The sequence below is a fragment of the Pholcus phalangioides genome, unplaced genomic scaffold, assembly GCF_987345545.1.
Source record: "Pholcus phalangioides strain wild (caught in Gottingen) unplaced genomic scaffold, Ppha-v1.0 ptg000017l_1, whole genome shotgun sequence".
Taxonomy (NCBI): domain Eukaryota; kingdom Metazoa; phylum Arthropoda; class Arachnida; order Araneae; family Pholcidae; genus Pholcus; species Pholcus phalangioides.
The window spans coordinates 46,027,715-46,050,450 of NW_028301610.1; the positions used below are offsets into that span (position 1 = coordinate 46,027,715).

At 37.1% G+C, this 22,736-nt stretch overlaps 1 protein-coding gene across 2 annotated transcripts in view; it reads left to right on the forward strand.

Moving 5' to 3' along the window:
* Nucleotides 1-22,736, forward strand: part of LOC149073515 (TBC1 domain family member 15-like) — a 196,274-nt gene that overhangs the window by 86,462 nt on the left and 87,076 nt on the right. For both annotated transcript variants that reach the window (XM_089247174.1, XM_089247173.1), the window contains exons 7-8: nt 4,770-4,979; nt 14,658-14,786. In XM_089247174.1, coding sequence (XP_089103300.1) covers nt 4,770-4,979; nt 14,658-14,786 — 339 coding nt within the window. The remainder of the gene's footprint in view (nt 1-4,769; nt 4,980-14,657; nt 14,787-22,736) is intronic.

Below are 22,736 nucleotides of genomic sequence, written 5' to 3' on the forward strand. Positions count from 1 at the left end.
CCTCGCCGAGAGAAATTCAAATCCCGACAGAAATCGCGAAGTGCGGCTTATACAGCGAAATTGAATTTTTAAATTCGACCGTGTCGGGATTTTGACCATGTCGGGATTTTGACCCTGTCGGGATTTCGACCCTGTCGGGATTTTGGCCTGTCGGGATTGTGACTTGTCGGGATTTCGTCTGTCGGGATTGTGAACGGAACCCTGTTTATTCCTATACCCAACATTGCTGCTTGGATGCTACGATGCAGATTTAGCGAATGGGCTTGTGCGATATCTAGGAATCTGATGTAAAAAATATCAGATTTGGTTGTGCCAATTTAGCATATGTACATGCGTGATTTGCACACTCCGATATTTCTTACATCGGATTCCTAGGTATCACACATGCACATTCACTGAATTGGCATAGCGGCCTCTGCGTAGCTATGTTGGATATTGAAATTAATGATACATCAACAGGCATAACAGATTCCGATTTTGGGATCAAGTAGGTATGCATGAATGCTGACATTGCTTTTAAAATCTATAAATATTTCCATGGTCAGGAGGAGCCAGCTAACTAATTTTTCACAGCTCTTTTCAAAAAATGAAGTGACGTTACCCGATTCCTCACAGATCCATCTCGCATAGAAGCACATAATGAAATTCCTTTTTTTAATCAATGTTTTTGCACTGGTTCAATCCACTGAACTTTATCATTTTTGTGAGTAGATGCCACAGATATTACTTACTATGAAGATAATAATTTTTAATTTTTCTGAAAGTATTTGATTTTTGCCAAATTTTTTTTTCAACTTATGTATGCAATGTTAAATCAGAGGGAAGTAGCTACGTTTAGAAAATCTGTGAAAACGGAATTATAAATTCTTAATGGGGAAAATGAGTAGAATTATTCTTTTGGTATTCAATGTTCATCAGGTATGGATTAATTGAAAAAAGTTATTTCATTCTTTTCTTTATAACTCAGCCCCACATTACTTGCTGCCTGGTTACCACATCCTAGAGCAGGACTTCTAGGCTGGGATATTTGGGGAGCCCCAGGGCCGTCATTTTAACTTTTTCCAGGGGGATGGGGGGGGGGGCGCAAAGCACATGTACTCAATTTATGTATATATTTATATACATACCACACACTTTTAGTGTATTTCCAAAAGCCCCTAAAAACCCCCAAGCCAGATTTTTCACAGGCCCTTTTTCTATAGTAAATTTATAGCATGAATGAACAAAACATTATGGTAATTGTCCTGGAGCCAAGGGCGTAGCAAGGGGGGACTTGGGGGTCTGGTCCCCCCCCCCCTGAAATGTGAAAAAATTACCAAAAAAAGGGGAAAAAGATGGCCAAATCTATTTTTCTATCACTTTGACCCCCCCGAAATGAAAGTGGTCCCCCAAACGAAATTTCTGGCTACGCCCCTGCCTGGAGCCCTCTGTCAGCCCCACCCTTGTGGGGAGGATCATGATTTGTTGAACATGGATCGGGACCTGATTCCCAAAGTGGGGTATTTGTCTAGGGCGCCAACATTTCGACAACATATATTCACTGACTGATCTTAGTTGTAACTCTCTCCCTATGGAAGTGGGGCCCGACCATAGGCGGATATGGATGGGGCAACCATTCCTTTGCTGTCCCACATTCAGTAAAAAAACTATATTATTTAGCCTATAGGCGGAAATGCGGAGGTTGAAATTTAACCCCCCCCCCTCCCCAAGGTGCCTGTATCCACTTATGATCGGTGTTTCTGGCATATTGATTTAACATTATATCGCAATGTAAATTTGATGATGTATCACAATGTAAAATTTGCAATATTGCCTATTCCTAATTCGAAGTGTTAAAAAAATAGGAGTTCATATAAACAGTTTTCAACAAGTTAAAAAACTATAGTCTGTTTCAGGTTAACTTTGCAGTGAAGAGAAAGGTAGAGAGTGTATTCCTTCGCCGCAAAATATAGTTCTCATATATCGGAGGTTTAAGATGAACCTTTATACAGAATATTTCAATTTTTTCTATGATTTTGAAAAAAATACTGAAAAAAATCGTTTTGAACCGATGTTTACTTGTTTAAAATTTTTAAATTATAAAAAATATTGGTTACCATTATTAAAAATCCATAGCAACGGCAACGACACTCTGGCGCGATATCCTAGAAATTTTCCCCGCCAATATCACTGTCGTGTTTTTTTTCGTTACACAATTATATACTGTATATATACATTTTTTTTCGTTATTTGGTTGAATTTTCCATAACGATACAATTTTTCATTCAGTTTTACATGCAGTTGTAGGCTTACATAAAAACGAATATTCAATCAGTTTTATTTTCTCCTAAAAATAGGCATCAGTGAGTTCACTCATAGATATTCACTCATAGATTACAAGAAGTGTTTCTCTTCCACGAGAGTGCCGATACTATTGTGACTTGTGAGAGGCCCTCTATGGGTGCAGAAGTTTTGGTTATAGGTCCTCCTTTTTTTAATTATTTATTTTTTGCCATGTTTATGGGATAGTTTTAGTTTCCGATCACGGAGAGTGTTGACAGAGTCGCGACTTCCACTCGCACGAACGGACGCCATCTTCCACCCACCTGTTTCTCCTCATGCCCCTTGCCTTTAGCGTCTCTTCAGATACAATAAATGAGTGGGGGGGGGGGGTCCACAGTGGTTTGGGCTTTCATCTGTTATGTGACAGTTGTGTCTTAGTCTTAATTTTCACCAGAGACAGCCACGCTAAAGTTCTCTGCTCTTCCATTCCCGAATACTATATTTTTGGTTTTTGAATATTCGTTGTAAACAAAACTCCATAAGAATAATCCGTAATAACCATGAGCAGCACATCAACCATAACAAAAGACAAGCTGTCGGGAAAACAAGTGGCATCGACGTATACCGTTCGGGGAAGGGGGAGGTCGAGTGACGGAAATTTCGGCAAGAAAAGTGAGTAAAAAAATTCTAAACTTTTCCGTATCATTATTATTATTTGGTGACATTCCTGCATTTACACGTGAAAACAGACTTAACCTGCTTCTTCTTAATTTATTTAACATTAATTTTTTCCATATAAATTGAAGAAAAAATTAAAAATCCCCAAGTTTTTGAGAGCCGTGGTTAATATACAGTATTTTAACTATAGTCGTTGCTTTCATAATATTATTTGGAATTTTTTTTGTAAATGAATTTCAACTGAGGGAAGGGAAATATTGCAGAAAAATATATGACTTTTTTGAAATTTTTAATGTTACTTACGGCATATCAATGAAGAGTAAGTGACACACTGATAGAAGATAATTATTTTTTTTCTAAATTTTAAAACATTTTCTAATCAAAAAACAAAACAAATGATTTCAAAAACCTCACTTTAATTTCTGCAAGTATCGGCAATGGTTTTCTTTTAATTCTATAATTATTACTAATTTAACTGTGCAATTACGTTACACGTAAAAAATATTTTTCTCAGTGAGATTGGCGAGAATCGGCCATACCTTACCGAGGCCGCGCATCGATACATAGGTTAAGAGGCTTTCGTTCCCATAGCAACGAGTGATGCGGTTCCCTCGTAGCTTCCCCTTTACTGCAAAGTTAACCTGAAACGGACTATAGAAAAGTATATCCAAATATATATAGCAATTGATATTTTTCAGTATGCTTGACAATTTCTTGAGAATTCCTGGCAATTAGACCTTTCGCACTGAAGAAGGGGCTATATTAAGCTTCGAAATAGTTATTTGATGTCTCTATTTCTCTCTCATATTTTGAGGTATAATAGATGGTTTTCAATTTTCTACACATGTGTCTAGGTTCATAAGTAGACATGATTCACCTTATGATCCTAATAATCCTCAAACTATTTTGTATGATGATTTCTGAAATTTTTAGCAGCTATGATGTCATGTTCAAATGTTGTTGAACTGGGTTGATTCAGAGTGAAGTTACATGAAAAAGTTTAAATTATCCAATTAATCTATCCTGAATCTGTAAAATTACAACAAATTGCCACTCAATCATGTTCATTCACATAGGATAACAATTATCAGTTATTAAAATTTTATCACTAACAAAACTGTTTCCCAAATTTTAATTTATAATTATTTTAATAATATTATTGATCTTAGCTGCTACATTATTCCACCGTTTGGGAATTGCCATCACTGTAGAATTTTTCGACCATGCTCAAAGTCTGATTTATGGAAGCAGTTACTGATCATCAGTTAAAACTCTTTAATGTTCTCAGATGATAAATGAACTGGTTCTGATGACCTTTGCTGATAATTTTTTTTAACACAAGTCTAGATTTAGCTGACAACTAGCACTCTTTGTTTCTAGGAAAACCAGGAAATTCTCGTGCAATTATGTAAATTTTTAGTCTCATTAGGATTATTATCTTCAATTAAAATTCAGATGGCATTATCAGTGTATTACCAACAGAAGTTCATTATTGAACTCTGGAGAGTTGGATTTGACTGTTTCATACATCTTTTTCTAACCTACTTCCTCAAATCCAACATATTTTTCATTTTAACTACATCATATCTTTAATTTACTTATTTTAAGGATTCAAATTAATCTTTAAGTCAAATTTCTTAGGTTGTGGTTTTTTAAAATTAACTTTCCAAAATTGTGTTACAGGAAAATCATGTAAAGAAAGGGAGGGATATCTGTATGCACAAGACTCACTTCATGTTACTTTTATGTTTTAAATACCATCTGAAATTTTTATTGCATGCAACTTCATGATATATCGACTGTGCTTTTTTTTGTTTTATTTATTCCAGAAAATTATGAAAAATCCTTATGAAACTGCTTTAGAGAGTTTTTCAAAAGTTACCAGTTTTGTCTATGATTATGTGCTGTTTCCAAATGAAAATGTGCCTCCTTCTGATTATCAAGAAAGCTTAATGGCAAGCATGGATTCAATTGGGGAATCATTTCCAAGGGTTGATATAGATCTGCAAGAAGAGCCAGGATATGGACTTATAACCTGTGTGAGTACATTTTCAATGAGGTTTGCTTGAAAAGTTTCAGGATGATTGCAATTAATTTATTTACATTAGAAAAATATAAGAGAACAATATTTCACAAGTAATGTATGAATCTAATGTATGATTAACATGCAGTTATTACTTATTACCTTTCATAAAATAGGTGACCAACCTGTGACATACATGTCATTATAGTGACATAATAATACTAAGAGTGATATGAGAGGTTTGGCGCAAAAATTTTCAAAATGGTAAGGGATATTTAAGACAAAAATTTCACATGTCCTTGTATAAGAAAGAATTCTTGCTTGCTGACTTACCTTCTGATATCAAGGAAACATTTTATTTTCTGAATATTATGCTGAGGTGAACTCGGAAAGAAAAGTCATCTTGTCTCTGCCGGGACTCAAACCCAGATCCTTTTGCATACCGGGCAAGCATGCTACCTTCTCTTCTGATGTCACAATCCAGTGTACAGCAAGCTGCACTGTGTGTGTGTGTAAATTTCAATCTTATGCAATGATTCAGTGAAGATATTCAAAGTGTCAAAAATAAGAGATCATAAAACATCAAAGTTAAAAAATTAGATAAATAAATTTAAATTTTGGAAATTTAATTAGTATTTTTTGGTACATGGAGGGTACACTTGAAAATTTCTTGAAAATGCAGGATGTGTCTGGCTACTCTAAATGGAGAGCAATGATAAAAAATTGTCACAATGTGTGTGAAAAAATTCGATTGTTTGCATGCGAGATATTTGGTCTTGATGTTGAGTGCCACAGCCTTATAGTAGTATGTGCCAATCTCTTCTGGGCATTAGATTAATTTTAACAAAACTACCAACTTTTCTTTTAGACCCAGAATGATTGCCATAAACTGTGAAATTTTCAGAATTTTCTCGAGGGGGGGGGGTTTCCAATATTTTCCCTTCTGAGGGGGTGTTACTGGGGTGTTACTTTTTTTCCCGCAAAATAACACTATAATCTTGGCTCGGGGGGGAGGGGGGGAGGGGGGTGTTGGAATTCCGAAACCCCCTTTGCGTACGCCAATGGTCATGTATACCTGAAGTAGTTTTGCGCTTAAAAAGATGTTGCCTAAAATCTGGCAGCAAAATACTGTGCTTAAGATATTGCTTCAAAACATTTTAAACTATTGAATTAATTAATGTCAGTTGTGTCTATGTAGGCTGACCATATTTCTCCGATAAAAATATGGGAAAATCGGTAGTTGTCACCAAAAATATTGCCAAAAGGTAAGCAGAGTTGCTAGTTATTGAAGCACCATTGCATTGAAGCAGTAGATTTAATTGAATGCTACGGGGAAAAAACATTAACATGACAAATACAGGAGATGAATATTCATATTTAAAGTCATAATTATCATAATAAAATTTATACAATTTGGGAAAATATGTTTTAATAATTTCAGTAAAGAATAAAAATTCAAATAGGCTTTGTTAAAAATACGGAAATAACGTGACATTTTATGAAAAAGTTGATGGTCAAAATTCCTCAAGGAAGTGTTGAGTTCCTCAAGGAAGTGTCCTTGGCCCCATACTTTTTTCACTTTTTATCGATAAACTCGATCAGGGTATCGATGGGATAACTAGCAAATTCGCAGATGATGTGAAGCTAATGGGGGTACTCGGGAATCAAAGCGATAGGGAGTTGCTGCAGACCAACTTAAACAGGATTGCAGCATGGGCAAATGAATGGAGCATGACGTTTAGCGTTGATAAGTGCATGGTCGCTCATTTTGGTTCGAGCAACCCATGGTTCTCTTACGAGTTGAATGGTGTCACTATCCCGGATGCAGCTATGTTACTGATTTGGGAATTCTCATTGACGAGCTGCTTAGGTTTCCTGAACATTGTTCAGCGGTGGTCAAAAATGCGAATAGAATGCTTGGTCTCATTTTCAAAAAGGTCTCTTCACGTTCTCCTAAAGTCATTCTTCCGCTTTTTCGAGGTTTAGTTCGTCCTGGACTGGAGTATGCTGTAAGGTTTTGGAGACCATACCTACAGAGGGACATAGACTTGGTTGAAGGGGTGCAGAGAAGAGCTACACGTGTCCTTATTGGAACACAGGGCTTGAGTTATGAAGAGAGACTTCATTTTTTGAATATGTTTACACTGGGTGAACGCAGGTGTCGAGGAGATATGATCGAAGTGTTCAAAATTTTCAATGGGATGGATAGAATGGACCATGAACTTTCAGTACATTGCCAATCGACTGCTTTTACAAGGGGACACCAGTATCGATTGGTAAGGGACAATGCAAGATTATGGTGTCGCAGGGAATTTTTCTCTAATAGGGTTGTCAATAAATGGAATAGCTTACCCCTGGAGGTAGTAAATTGTAACACAATTGACATGTTTAAAAAGAAGTATGATAAACATGTTGGGGTAAATCGAGAAGCTATTCATACTTAGAATAAGACAACCATAAGTATTCTTTATGGGCATTGTATAATATTTTATCATGTGTATATATTGTTTATAATGTTTCTATTTACATTTTTAATTGGGTTGCTTTATTTTTGAAATATATGACATCCATATTTGTTATGGGCATCTTTCTCTCAGCCACCTCGCTGTGCATTTTGCCTGTTGTGGTGTTGTATTTGTATAAGAAGCATATGATCCAAGACTACAGTGTTCTCAACAAATTCAATACAGGAAGCCATCATCGACTAGTGAGATGTAGACTAATGCTTAAGACAAGAATGGAAAGAGCGAAACTTATATCAAAAATACAAAAACTGTCATCGATATGGCAAAGCTTCAAGACCATCAATATAAATTCCAGTTAGAGCTGAAGAACTGATTTGATTTGCTATATAACACCACTGACGATGGCAATGATGTCACCACGATGAAAAAAACTTGAAACCACTACCCTAAAAGAAGTAGCTGGAGAAAACAAAGAAATCAAACCAATGAAGAAAAGAACAGAAGAAACAAAGAACCATGAAAGAGCAGAGAGAATTTCAGATTAAGATGAATGACCCTAAATCAAAAGTGGAATATGCAGAACTTTGTAAGACAGTACGAAAACCAATCACAGATGATGTCAGGAAGTTTAATTGCAGTATTGTAAAGAAAGCACTGGAAGAAAATAAGAGCTTAAAATCAGCAAAAAGGAAACTGTATTGGGAGAAAGGAAATTTTTGCACTAAAAAGGAAAGATGGGACCATCACAAAAGATGCAAATGAAATTATTAGTATTGTTGAAGAATTTTATAATACTTTATACAAACATGAACAGGATCGGAAATGAGGAAAGGGAGCAGGAAGAAAAGAAAATGGAGCAGAATTTGTACAACTAGCACCTGTGCTGAAAGCAGTCTAGAAGGCTATAAGATATATGAAAAAATGGAAATGCCCAGGTGAAAATGGGATTTAATAGACATTGTTAAAGAAGCAGGAGAAAAATTTGCCACTCTGCTAGCTGAATGAATGAATGCCAGGGGCTCTGCCACCAGACTTATCCCGTTCCTGAGATCTCTTCCAGCCCAGCTTCGTGGCAGAGTCTGGAACAAAGTGAGTGCACCTAATAGCCATCTGAGTGGGTAACTAGTGTTGTGTCTGATATTTCAGTGCTGCCATCTATACTTGATATTGTGAGTTAAGTGTAATGATTGCATTAATGTAATGGGTGTAGCAGTAGTAGGTAGGGCCTCCAAAAAATGGCTCGAGGATCCATGATGTTCTTAAGTCAGCCACCTCGTTGGGCAATTTGCTTGTTGTGGCGTTGTATTTGTATTTGAATATTTGTAACATTGTAGGCCTGTTGCTCTCTGTGGCGAGACTTTTTAATGGGAAGATCGGCTCGCATTCACTCCTTAAAGTTGGGAACCACAGAAAACTAACTTCAGCCAACCACCACTGTGGCACCAGTGGGGTTCGAACCCGGATCCTCGCGATGCGAGTCCGTCACTATGAACACTCGACCACCACAGTGGTGCCGGCATGCTAGTTGCTTTGTTCACAAATTGCCTCACAAAATTGGATGTGCCTGAAGATTGGAATAATGCAATGATGGTTCTTCTTTATGAAAAGGGTAAAAAGAGGATATCAAGAATTATCGACCAATCAGTCTCCTATCAGTAATTTATAAAATCTTCACCAAAGTGCTGACATATAGGTTTGAATCCATATTGGACGAAGCCCAATCAAAAGAACAAGCAGGCTTTCGAAATGGATTTAGTACAATGGATCACAGTCAAACAATCAGGGAACTCATAGAGACACACAAGGAATACAAATTACCATTGTGTATGGCCTTCATTGATTTTGAGTTGTTAAAGCTCTATATGTAATTGGGGTAGAGAAGACTTACATCAATATCAAGAAAATATGACGAAGCAACTGCAACGATTCGTTTGGATAAAGGAAAAGCAAAGATTAAACTTGGAAAAGGAGTCAGAGAGGGTGATACTATCTCACCAAAACTCTTTAAAGCTGTTTTAGAAGAAGCATTCAGAAAACTGGATTAAGATAAAAATGGAATTAAAATAAATGGAAAATTTCTCAACCATTTGTGTTTTGCTGATGACATTATTATTATCAGCAGTAATATCCAGGAAAAACTAGAAGAAATGATACAAGAACTGGCGAAGACAAGTATTCAGATGGGTTTGAAAATGAATCTGCAAAATACTAAAGTTATGTTCAACCCCTTTGCTTTGAAGAGGACAATCTTGCTCAACAACACAGAGATATAAGTAGAAAGCTATGTATATACCTGGGACAAGAAATTACCATGGACAACGGAATCATTAATTGAAATAAACAGAAGGATCTCAGGATTGGATGGAGCACTTGTGCCAAAAACTGTGTGATTCTGAAGTCACATGCCATTATGCCTGAAAAGAAAAGTGTTTAACCAGTGTGTGTGCTACCAGCACTGACTTATGGAGCTGAAACATGGACACTCACAAGCAAGATGATACGATGATACAAAGGCTACAGACAACACAAAGGAGCATGGAAAGATGTATGCTAGGCATCACAAGGAGAAACTAGTTAAGGAACAACACACAAAGGTATATGATACCATGGAAATAATTAAATGTCTAAAATGGAAATGGACTGGATATATTGCAAGAAGACAGGACAACAGATGGACCACAAGTATTCTAGATTGATACCCCTATTGTGTTAAACGTCTGAGAAAGGCATCCCCACTTAAGATGGACGACGAGATCAGAAAAGTGGCTGGGGCCAACTGGATGTCAAAGCATCAGACAGAGCAAAATAGGAAAAATTTAGAGGAGACCTCATCCAGCAGTGGATTGAAAATCATGGTGGTTATTGATGATGATAATTATTTCCAATTAGTGCAATAAATAATTTCAAATGCAATAAGTAGATGATGTATGTGCTTGCTATGATGTTTTAAGATGTGTTGCTAAATCATATATAATATTCATTGATTTTCACCATTTTGATTTTTCATGGATTTCACAACTTTGCTTTTTCACTTCTTGTATTAACCAAGTTTAACTGTATAAATATAATGACGGAGAAGCCGAGGATAGAAACCTTAATGAACAAAAATAGCAAATAATTTAAAAAAAATTTTTTTTATACAAATTTCTTGTTTTGTATACAATGCCGCTGCATTTCTGTGATTACTTTTTGTTCTCTGATCATTTTCCTATGCGTTTATGAATCCCAGTGGAATATTAATCAGAAATTATGCTATATGTTTATATATATACACACATATACACTGAAGAGCCAAAAAAACTGGTCCACCTGCCTAATATCGTGTAGGGCCCCTGCGAGCCCGCAGAAGTGCCGCAACACGACGTGGCATGAACTCTACTAATATCTGAAGTAGTGCTGGAGGTAATTGACACCATGAATCTTGCAGGGCTGTCCATAAATCCGTAGGAGTAAGAAAGGGTGGAGATCTCTTCTGAACAGCACGTTGCAAGGCATCCCAGATATGTTCAATAATGTTCATGTCTGGGAATTTAGGTGGCCAGCGGAAGTGTCTAAAGTCAGAAGAGTGTTCCTGGAGCCACTTTGTAGCAATTCTGGACGTGTGGGGTGTCGCATTGTCCTGCTGAAATTGTCCAAGTCTGTCGGAATCAACAATGGACATGAATGGGTGCAGGTGATTATACAGGATGCTTACGTACCTGTCACCTGTCAGAGTCGTATTTAGACGTATCAGGGGTCCCATATCACGCCAACTGCACACGCCCCATACCATCACAGAGCCTCCACCAGCTTGAACAGTCTCCTGTTGACATGTAGGGTCCATGGATTCATGAGGTTGTCTCCATACCCGTACACGTCCATCAGCTCGAAGCAATTGGATCCGAGACTCGTCAGACCAGGCAACGCGTTTCCAGTCCTCGACAGTCCAATGTCTGTGTTGTCAGGCCCAGGCGAGGCGTAAAGCTTTGTGTCGTGCAGTCATCAAGGGTACACGAGTGGGCCTTCGGCTCCGAAAGCCCATATCGATGATGTTTCGTTAAATGGTTCGCACGCTGACACTTGTGGATGACCCAGCATTGAAATCTGTAGCAATTTGCGGAAGGGTTGCACTTCTGTCACGTTTAATGATTCTCGTCAGTCGTCGTTGGTCCCGTTCTTGCATGACCTTTTTCCGGCCGCAGCGATGTCGTATATTTAATTTTTTACCGGAATCCCGATATTCACGGTACACTCGTGAAATGGTCGTACGTGAAAATCCAAATTTCGTCGCTACCTCAGAGATGCTATGTCCTATTTCTCGTGCGCCGACTATAACACCACGTTCAAACGCACTTAAATCTCGATAATCTGCCATATTGTAGCAGCAGTAACCGATCTAACAACTATGCCAGACACTTGTTGTGTTATATAGGCGTTGCCGACGCAGCGTCGTACTCTGATTGGTTCCATATCTCTTTATTTGCATACGCATGCCTTTACCAGTTTTTTTGGCTCTTCAGTTTATACTGGGTGCATATATAGGAAATAGGGGGTATATGGCATTTTACTGGCAAACCGTTGGCCCTAGAGGTATACTTCCTATTAGAAAAAAGTTTTCTAATAAGATGTAGTACTCAGATATGTCATTCATGTTTCAAGGGGTTGTATAGTTATTAAAATAAAAAAAATTATCTTGTTATACAGTCCCCATGTGCCTCAAAACTCAATTAAAAAGTTGTTTCCCGTCTCTCGCAATAGCAACTGAAAAATATTTCATGTTAGTGCAAAATTGACACACATTCGAATTTGAAAAACAGAAAATTTGGGGAAAAACAGTGTTAAATGTGAGTATAACATTTTACCAGTATTTAAACTTTCCTCCATTTTTCAAATTCAAATATCTCAATGAATATTGCACTTACAAACATGGATTTTTTTTGGCATCAGGAAAGTCAGGGCAACAACTTTCTAATTGGGTTTTAAGCATACAGGGGCTGCATAAAAAGGTAATTTTTTAATTATTTTATTTTTTTATAAATGTGATCATTACATATTCCCAAGGGATCAGCATGATCCGTCCAGGGAATTTGTTAGTGTCAGTAAACATCCATGCCTGAACCGGGATTCAAACTCGGACCTGCACAGTGAGAGGCTAGCTTCCTAACCACTCGACTGCCAGGCGATTTTAATAACTATAGAACCCCTTGACACATGAATGACATATCTGAGTACTACATCTTATTAGGAAACTTTTTCTATTTGAAAGTGTATCTCTAGGATCAACAGGTTGCCAGTAAAATGCCATACCTCCACTTTGCTGTGCACCCTGTATATACAGGGTGTTCTGTTAATATACAGACAAACTCAAAGGGTTGTTAGTAGACATGAAGAGGAACAAAAATTGCAATGGAACATGGTGTCACAAACCACGTTGAGAGGGTGAAAATCACGAAAAACACATGCAGGTTTCGACGTCATGCTGGAATGACAAAAAGTACAATAATTAAAAAAAGATTTATTTGATTAACTATTACATGAGTGTTTGGAAGTGGCGGCCACTGATGTCATTGCACAGTCTACAATGACATAAAAATGATTCCCGGATGCACTCGAAGATACCAGGTATGCTTATTATGTCTGCCACTGTAACATTACCATTTAGGCCCTGCCGGAAATGGTCCTTTTCTAGTCATTTTTATATTTTTATTACCTTTTTACATTGATTCTGGAATCAATCTGTGAGATCATGTGCTTCCGATCGACCTCCATGTTTACAATCTTTTGTGCTGCCAGATGCTGAATACCATAGTTCAACAATATTATTTTAAGTTCATGTGAATATGCAAATTTATTTGTCAAAGTGTTCTAGCGCCGCCGAATCTTGATACGGATTGGTTCCAGTAATAATGTGAGATGGGGAATTTTCCCTTAAGGGCCGTTCAAGTATTATGTCATCATTGATGGGGGGGGGGGGGGTTTCTGATTTGCTGACTTTTGATGACAGGGGGGGGGGGTTTGGATAATGCTTACGTCATCAATCACCCTTTATGAAAATATGAGTTGGATTCAGAGGGGCAGAGCTGATGACAAAATTTTGCCGACAAGGGGAGGGGGGGGGTCAAAAATGGCTAAAAATTTGCTTACGTAATACTTGAACGGCCCCTTATATGCCGGTAGTGTGCAGTAAACAGACATGTTGGTCCTTGGGGACGTTGATCATTACCTTTCATTTCACCCTGCCTCGTTCCATAAGCCATGAGTTGATGATCTAGCAGGGTGTCTCAGCACTCTTCGATCTGTTCATAGTCCTCTTCATCTTCTAGTCAAAAATTGCTCAGCCTCTGTTGAAGTCTCTATGAGATGTCGACCCTCGTCTGTGACTGGATGTTCATCGGGTTTGTCGTCTCTTCGGACGCGCAATGCTGTTGCTATGAAGCTTCCCTTTCTCCAGGAGATCACATGGATCAATCAAGAAGTGAACTGCTCGTGTTCTTGTGACAGTGACATCCCGAAGGGTGTAACCAACGGACCGATTGGGTGAGAACATTTTGAACCTGTGATATATTAAAGCTAAAACTCTAAAAGAAATTTACTGATGCGTGTTGTGCAGGCTTAAAATGTTTTGTTGTAAAATCTAAAGATTAACACTGTAATAAAAGTTTTAGGTAAATGAAATAGTTGTCATATTATTGTCATCTGTCTGGCAAAATTATTTTGGGAAAGATAAAATTGGAATCAGAGAAATAACGATATTCGTTACACCACGGCGATGACAATGCGCTATGAGAACCTTCTGTGTGTCCACAGGCATCGCATAAATGACATTACCATCTGTTTGACCGTAAATCAGATGCATATCAGCATATTTCTCATTTGTGTAGTCAGCCATCACGATACTCATTGAAACAGACAACTAACTGCTACATGTACTTACTACCGTAATAGCACTAATTTACATCATCTGCAGCGCATACATTTCACGACACTGCTTACATCAGATATGGTGAGTGAACCCATGAACACATTCAGCGATTAACTGACATCCACCTTTCGTCTCCTCTGGACTCAGATCCTGCGTTTTTCATGATTTTCACCCTCTTAACGTGGTTTGCGACGCCATGTTCCATTGCAATTTTTGTTCCTCTTGGTGCCTACTAACAACCCTCTGAGTTTGTCGGTCCATTAATAGAACACCCTGTATATGTATATATATTTAATTTTTCAACTTCCTTTGCTTTTTGCTCTTGTAGATACAAATGCCCCCAAGGCAAAACATCACTAGGGAAACTCCTGTTACTCTGGAAGAATGGAATTCCTATTTTGATAATGAAGGAAGAGTTAACAATGTTGAAGATTTAAGGCGAAGAATATTCAAAGGGGTATATGTTCATTTTTTTTATATCTTAAATAAATACAATTGAACCTCATTAAGATGAAGCCACTTGATACAAATTTTTGGCTTAGTATGAAATATTTTTAGCACATTGCACATAACTAAATTGTTTCATTGGATAATACTGAATTTGACTCCATATTTGACAGTGGAACTCCATGTACAACGTCAAGAGGCCACGTCAAAGCATCGTAAAAATGGAATAGGCATACAACTGTGAAACATCCTTCAAAATGACCCCCCCCACCTTTCCTTGTAAAAAATATTTGAAAAAAAATGTTTTTCAACTGCATTTGTTTTTGTAATTCAGAATGAGTAAAAATTCACTCGAGAAAAATATATAACTGATTTTTTTAAAATCTTATTTTAAATCACTAAAAACTATAATTAGAAAACATTACCTTTGCTGGTTGGAATCATGAATATTCCTATTAGGCTTTTTTTTCAAGATAAAACAAAAAAAAATTTAATTTTAAATGTTTTTTGAAAAGTCTTTTATCAATGATTGTTTAGCAAATAGGTTACTTATCTGAGCAAAGCAAATTGTATTGACTTGAGTTCTTTAGAAGTTTTCCAAAAGAAAAAATGCTATTTGTGTAAACCTCATAATTGTTTTCAGTGGACCCTACAGGGATAAAAGGGAAAACTTTTGAAACAGTAGGTAGATGAATAATTGAGATCTGTTCGTTTGGGGGTGGGGGGTCACTGTATCTGTTGCATTCACAGAAACGGAATAAGCATGTACATAATTTATTAAGTGTTCAATCTTAATTGATCATCAGTCAGCTTAATGTTTATTTTTGTATCTATCAACAATTATTCTGAAATTTATGTCTTATGCACTGAGAATGGGCATGAAAGAAAAGTCTTTCAAAAGTCTAGGCATTATAAGAAAGTAGCGATGAACAGAAAACTAAACACAGCAAAAAAAAAAAACAAAAAAAAAAAACACACACACAAATCTGCATATAAATAGTATTAAAATTCAAAAATATAAATGATATACAGGGTGTACCAAAGTATGAAAAACAAGTGTCAAAAATTAGGCTTAAATTAAAAAAGCAAACAAAAAAAATGTTTTCAAATTCCTAGATCATACATAAAAAATATTTTATGTATTTATAGAGTTACCTTAGCCACAGCTCTTGCTTTCAACTGCACAACAGCTTGGTAATCCTTCCCATTGTTGTACGCTGATTGGGTTGGGGAAAATTAATCAAACATTTTGGGAAGCTGCTGATGAACCCAAGGGAGGCAGCTGAGACAAAAGAGAACCATTAGAATACGGTGAAAAGCTTGCGATTTCGACGACAACTAAACTTGACAATAGAGCAAATAACAAGCGTGTAATATTGGACTTCGAAAAATGTGAATAGGGAAAGGAATATGTGAAATCCGCGTGTCTTTTGGAATGGTCTTTGGTTGGTCTAGTGCAGTGTTTCTTGACCGCCGGACCCCGGAATTTGCCAAACTGGGCTGTGAGTGGTTTATTGTTTCATTTTTACCCATTTATTTCCCATTACTCTTGTATGTTCCCAAGCCTTCCAATCAAGAAAAAGAAATCAACCATGCCGCAGGATTCCAAACGTTGAGAACCACTGGTCTTGTAGCCCCACATCCTGCAGTAGGGTCTCCTAAGCGGAGATCTTTGGTGGCTCAGGCCAAATTTTTCACAGGCCCCATATAGAGAATTTATAGTGTGAAAAACAAAAATGAGAATTCTCATTTAGGGTTTCTGGGCTGGGGAACACTATCAGCCCCCTACTGTGCTTCCCTTCTAATTGGAAAATCAGCCAGACTGTTTACTCTTACACGATAGTTTCAGCTCTCGTATATGAGAAACGTTTCTTGTAATTTTTTTATTTTATCTGCACCAATACATTTTGTCTGTTCATGGTGATGCAATCAGTAAAGAAATGGGCACACTCTATTTAGACGACGTTTTCTTCTGAAGCACATTGTGACATACCAGGCCATGTCTCCGCTTCGTCTGTCATCTTATAAAACTTTAAAGTTCAGAAATAGACTTCATTCACCATAAAAAAAGGCTCAGTTTGTAATGTGGCAGTAACCAGCAACAGTGCACGAACAGAGATAATCATCGACGCAACACCACATCACACCTTTCTTATATAGAGGGAAAAACCACTGCAGTCACGGCACAACTGATCCGGCAGCCGAAAGAGCCAACCAATCCCAGGCTTTGGTTTTAGGTGATGTCATAGAAAAATGGAAGGAACGACTTCTGGCATCACAATGGAGTTGATCCTAACAACAGGATCATTACTATTCCTGTGTGATGTCATGAGTTGGTCCTGATGACCTTGACCATGATGCCAGAGGTCGTCTCTTCCATTTTTCTATGACATCACCTAAAACCAAAGCCTGGGATTGGTTGGCTCTTTCAGCTGCCAGAAACTGAAAACAAACAGAATGCTGAGAAAGTATGGGTGTCTGCAGCCACCCACACATTAACACAATTACAACTACATAGCACATTTCCTTACATTTTTGTTCCCCACAAAAAGAAATTCGCAGAATTTTCTCATTAAATTACAAAACAAATTATTCAAAAATATTACTCATTTACATACATGCAATCACAATAAATTATCCCACCAATTCTCAACTTGAAAAAAGGTCAGTAAAAGAAAAAGGCAATGTGTAAATTTTCAACAAACATGATACAAATTAAATATTAACGTCATTAAGGCACCTTAACATATATGAAAAACTTTAAATGCCAACAATATGAATATATATACACATATGCACACACACATTTTTATTTTAACATTTCTTTTTACCAACACCACCAGCCATTTGGCCCTCATCAGTGGGTAAGCAGACACGTCCATTGAAATAGAAATTCTCCAATGACAGACTTGGGTAATGGCATTCAATATACTTCATTACCTCCTTTCCACTTCAAAATCTTTCTCCATTAAGTGAATAGTAGTAAAATCCTTGTTTTCGGTTTGCTCTCTCTCTCTCTCTTTGCCACCCCAGAGTGAAAGGAACCCAGAAGCGAGACGAAACACTCAATGAAAAATTAGGTAGAACTGAAGCATTACGTCTGGAAATCACCTTTGGCACTACATCTGCTACTCCGATACCTGAAGTTTCATGAATAGCTGGAGATCCTATATCCACGAAATCAACCTCTCTGTGCAACTAAGCTAGAATTCTTGGAAAGTTTGATTAGAAAAATTATGTAAGTCAAAATTAGAAATTTCATTATAAGATGTATGGAATTGTTCATTTTCACGACCAATGTACCTTTTGATGTTGCAGACATTATATTTTCCAATTTCATTTCCTGAATCATCCACAATGAGATAAACAGTAGGATTTATTTGATGGAACACTAGGTAAGGATCTTCCCATCATGGCATTAGTTTACCCATTATTTTATCATCAGCCTTTGACCGATAATGGCTTCGTACTAGAACTTTCTGTCCTTCATGAATTTGTTGTTGTTTTTTTGTCCTATCATAATAATGTCGCTAGCGACATTATTGTTTATTTACTTATCGTCATACTTGTTCAAGCATTTCAGCTGGTACTTGAGCCTTATCCCAAACGTGAGTGCTTATTGCCCAATCAAACAGCAAAGCCAATTCTTGCCAATGGTAAGTTTTTATCCCAGTCTCTATGATTCTTCTTCACATAGCACGATATCATCTGTTTTACAGTTTTATTCATCCTTTCTGTGAGATTTGATTACAGATGATAGAGTTGTAAACCTCTGCCCTATTTGTAAGGTTCTACAAATATCTTTTATAAACGAGATATGAAGCAACTCCCATTATCAGAAACCAAATATTTTGGAAACCAAAGCAACAACAATATTCTTCTATAAACTTTTTACTCCCACATTGGTTGCAATTCTTCTAATAGGAAACAATTCTACCCATTTAGAAAAATAATCAACAATTACTATTAAATGGACATGTCCTTAAGGCGACACAGGGAACGGACCCATGGTAACAATTCCAATGAGTTGTCCAGGAAAACTAGCCACAGTAGATTGCATAGGGGCCGTTTAAGTATTACATAAGCAAATTTTTAGCCATTTTTCACCCCTCTTGTCAGCAAAATTTTGTCATCAGCTCTGCCCCCTCTGAATCCCAACACATTGGTGGGATCAGAGATGTACACAGGTGGGGGATGGGAGCTTGTGCTCGAAAATTTATTTTTTTAATGCAAAAAAATATTTTTTTTAATCAAAATTTCGGAAGAAAATACCTTTATATGTTATTATAATCAATTTCTTTTAATTTCAATGTTATTTGAAGACTATGAACTCAAAATTTATCTTTAATAAATTCATTGCGACCCATCCTCTAAGCCATATAATGATAAATCACATAAAGGCCCTTGGCCTGCGAACCAAATATGGCCCTGGGGTTATCTGATGCAGCCTGCTTTCCTCAAACCTAATTTTGTAAAAATGAACTAAGCCGCACATTTACAGATCACTTAAGTGTCATGTGGCACATTTTCAGATCACTTAAGTGACCCAGGACACAGTTCCAGAACACTTAAGCACTTCGTGACACATTTAGAGATCCCTTGAGTGACACGTGATGTAGTTTTAGAGCATTTAAGTGGCCCCAGTGCAGTTCTGCATCATTCAAATTACCTACGGCACATTCTCAGATTATTTAATTGATCCACGGCATATAATTGAGTGATGCATGGCAGTGTTCCAGAGCACTTAAGCAGCCCGGACACATTTCCAGATCACTTGTATCTGTAAAACATTTAGAGTGGTTCTATAGGACACTTATCAATAGGGGGGGATGTTACTTCTAGTGCCCACAAATTATCGAAAGGTTTTTCTCATTTTTGGTGCACCAAGTAAGATGCCATTAAAAATATTTTATATTTTCATTAAGGGTGGTGGATGACGTAAGCATTATCCAAACCCCCCCCTTCCCTTTGTCTTCAAAAGTCCACAAATGGGAAACCCCCCATTGATGCTGATGTAATACTTGAATGGCCCCACTTATGAATATTGTCGAACTTGCAGGTCTGACATATGGGACAACTAAGGACAAATTTCTTGACATCTTTCCGCAGTTTTGGCTAATAACCACGTTATCTACATCTGTTATAAGTTTTTTTCACTCCAAAATGGCCAGACGTTGGGTGGTCTAAAACTTATTTAGACAGTCAGATGGGATTACCAATCTTTTCTGTCCATGAGCAATATAATATAACTTTTCCTCTTCCAGAACATAGAATTTTTCTAGACTTTCATCAGGTTCAATTTCTCCTTTTATGTAATTTCTGAAAATAACTTAAAATGTCCTCATATTATTTTTTTTTTTTGATTTTGTATTATTTCTATTCCATTTAGAACAGAGAAGAGAAATAACCGACTATCAATTTGATCTTCAAAATCTACTTCACTTACATCTCCCATAAAAGGATGATGAGACAATGTATCTGGTACCACCATTTCAGTCCCTTTTTTTATATTCAAAGCAAATAGGATACTTGTTAAGAATAAGAGCCCAGTGGTTAAGCCGTCCCTTCAGTTGTTTGGCATCTAAATACCATGAAATGGTTTTATGGTCAGTCACTACAGTTATCTCATCTCCCGAAAAATAACCTCTAAACCTCTGACAAGACCATGCGACTGCCAGTCTCTCTTGTGCAGTGACACTATAATTTTGTTCAGCTTTATTTAAAGCTTGACTAGCAAACGTTAAAGGTCTTTCTCCATCTTTTTCACACTGTATAAACACAGCACCAAGACCAATTCCCGAAGCGTTGCAATAGATTTTCATTCGCGAAATTCCGGTTTTCTTGTACTTAGAACAGAAGCATCTAACAGCTGCATCTTTAACTTCTCAAATGCTTTTTGGTAAATGTCCATCAATAAAAATTTTACACCCTATTTTATAAGTTGATGAGGCTCAGCAATATCACTGAATCTTGGAACAAACTTTCAAAACAAGCTGCATAGTCCCAAAAATCTTTGTAAACTCTTAGAATTAATGGGAATCAGAAAATCTTTTACGGCCTCAACCTTTCCCGGTCTAACTCGCCACCCGTCTTTAGTCAAGAGTAGTCCTAAATATTCAAGTTCTTCTGCAGACAACATTTTTCTGGTTTTATAGTGAGCCTTGCTCTCTATTAAGACATGAAAAAACTTCCCCCAGATTGAGTAAATGGTCCCGAAAATTTTCACTGTAAATGACAATATCATCGAGATAGAACTCAACACTTGCTAACCAGATGCCCCAATACTAGCGTTATCATCCTCTGGAAGGTAACGGGGGCATTATTTAATCTGAAAGGCATGACCCGGAACCTATACATGTCATTGTCAGTCAAAAACGCTGTTTTATCTCATCTTCCAATCATACATTCACTTAAAAATAACTTGCGGAAAGATCTAACTTCGTAACAAACTCTGCACTTCCGATACATTGTAAAATATCACCCATTCAGGGAAGAGGGTAACGATTGGGAACAGTTATTTTGTTCACTTTACTATAGTCAATCACGAAGCACCAATCACCCATTTTCTTTTTAACAAGGAAGCAAGACAATCTCCAGCATGTATTTTCAGGTTCAATTATGCCATCTCAAGCATCTCACAAGCTTGTTCCTCTACAATCGCCTTCTTGCATCGTGGTAGCTGGAACGGCACCTTAAAAACTGGTTTATCATGAGTAATTATTTTGTGCTCTAGCACCTATGTTTGACCTTGCTTTTCTCTGAAGAGATTGGAAAATTTTTGTAATAGAGTTTTTAATTCACCCTTTTTTTTTTGTTCCAACGAAACCTCAACCGATTTCACCAACTTATCCATTTTTTGCCATTGTATCTTTCCCCTACTTGGAATCCTCCTTGTAGTTCTCTAGTCTTAAAATTTACAATCAACTCGCATTGAGTTAAAAGATCTTTTCCAACAAAAAAATCCATAGGCAGTCCACATATTATCGTCAATTCTGTATTGACAACACAATTTAAATCAACTTTAAATTTAAAAGTAAAAAAGGTCTTTTTTTTGTAAATTCACTTTCGTTCCCTCTTTCATTAAGACCCCCCTCTATTTTATTAACCCAAACTCCCCAGGTGGTCGCTACTCACACTTTGGGAACCACTGATATAAGAAAACAGTCCAGCATGGCTCTTTTTATCAAATGCAGGGCTTCCACTCGTCCTACTTTTCTTACTTTTTGGTAAAATGTCCCACTTTTGTCCTACTTTTATAACAAAATCCTATCAACAAAATTCATATAATTGATTTTAATTGAGAAGGGAATCATGGACATAATGTGAAATACAAATGTAGTATATTGCAATTAAAGATTCTGCCAAAGCAGATTTAGTGGTTTAATGATTTTTCATTTGCTTAGTTTGAGGGTTGTACAGTAGTCGTTAAAACTTCTGTCTGGGTGAAAAAAAATAATTTTGTACTTACTAGGCCTACTTAATGGTCTTGGGCAGTAACATTCATCATTCAAAATTATGGAGCACATTTTGTGTATAGGTGAAAAACAGTTTGCACAACAAAACAGTTGGGTAAATAGACCTATTCTGGGTTTTATGACTTTAATGATACCCAATAGCATTCAATTAATTAGTCTTCTATTTTTAGGGCATGTAGAGGAAAAAACAATATTTACAATGCTCAAGTAAAGAGAAGGTTGAATGTGATGTTGAATGTGAAAGGATGTGAAATGAAAGTTGTTCATTTGTCAAAATGAATTACAGTACTTTACTGCACACTAACTCCTGTCATATATCGCCATACGGCGATTTCCAACCAGGGAAGTTGGGTGGGAAATGAAGGCACCATCTATCGGTAGTCGCCCCAGGCTCGGTAGGTAAAGAACTTATTTCTGATGTTCTTCCCTGGATTCCAACCCACATGGACCTTGATGGTAACCTTCATCATGGAAGACGAGCATCT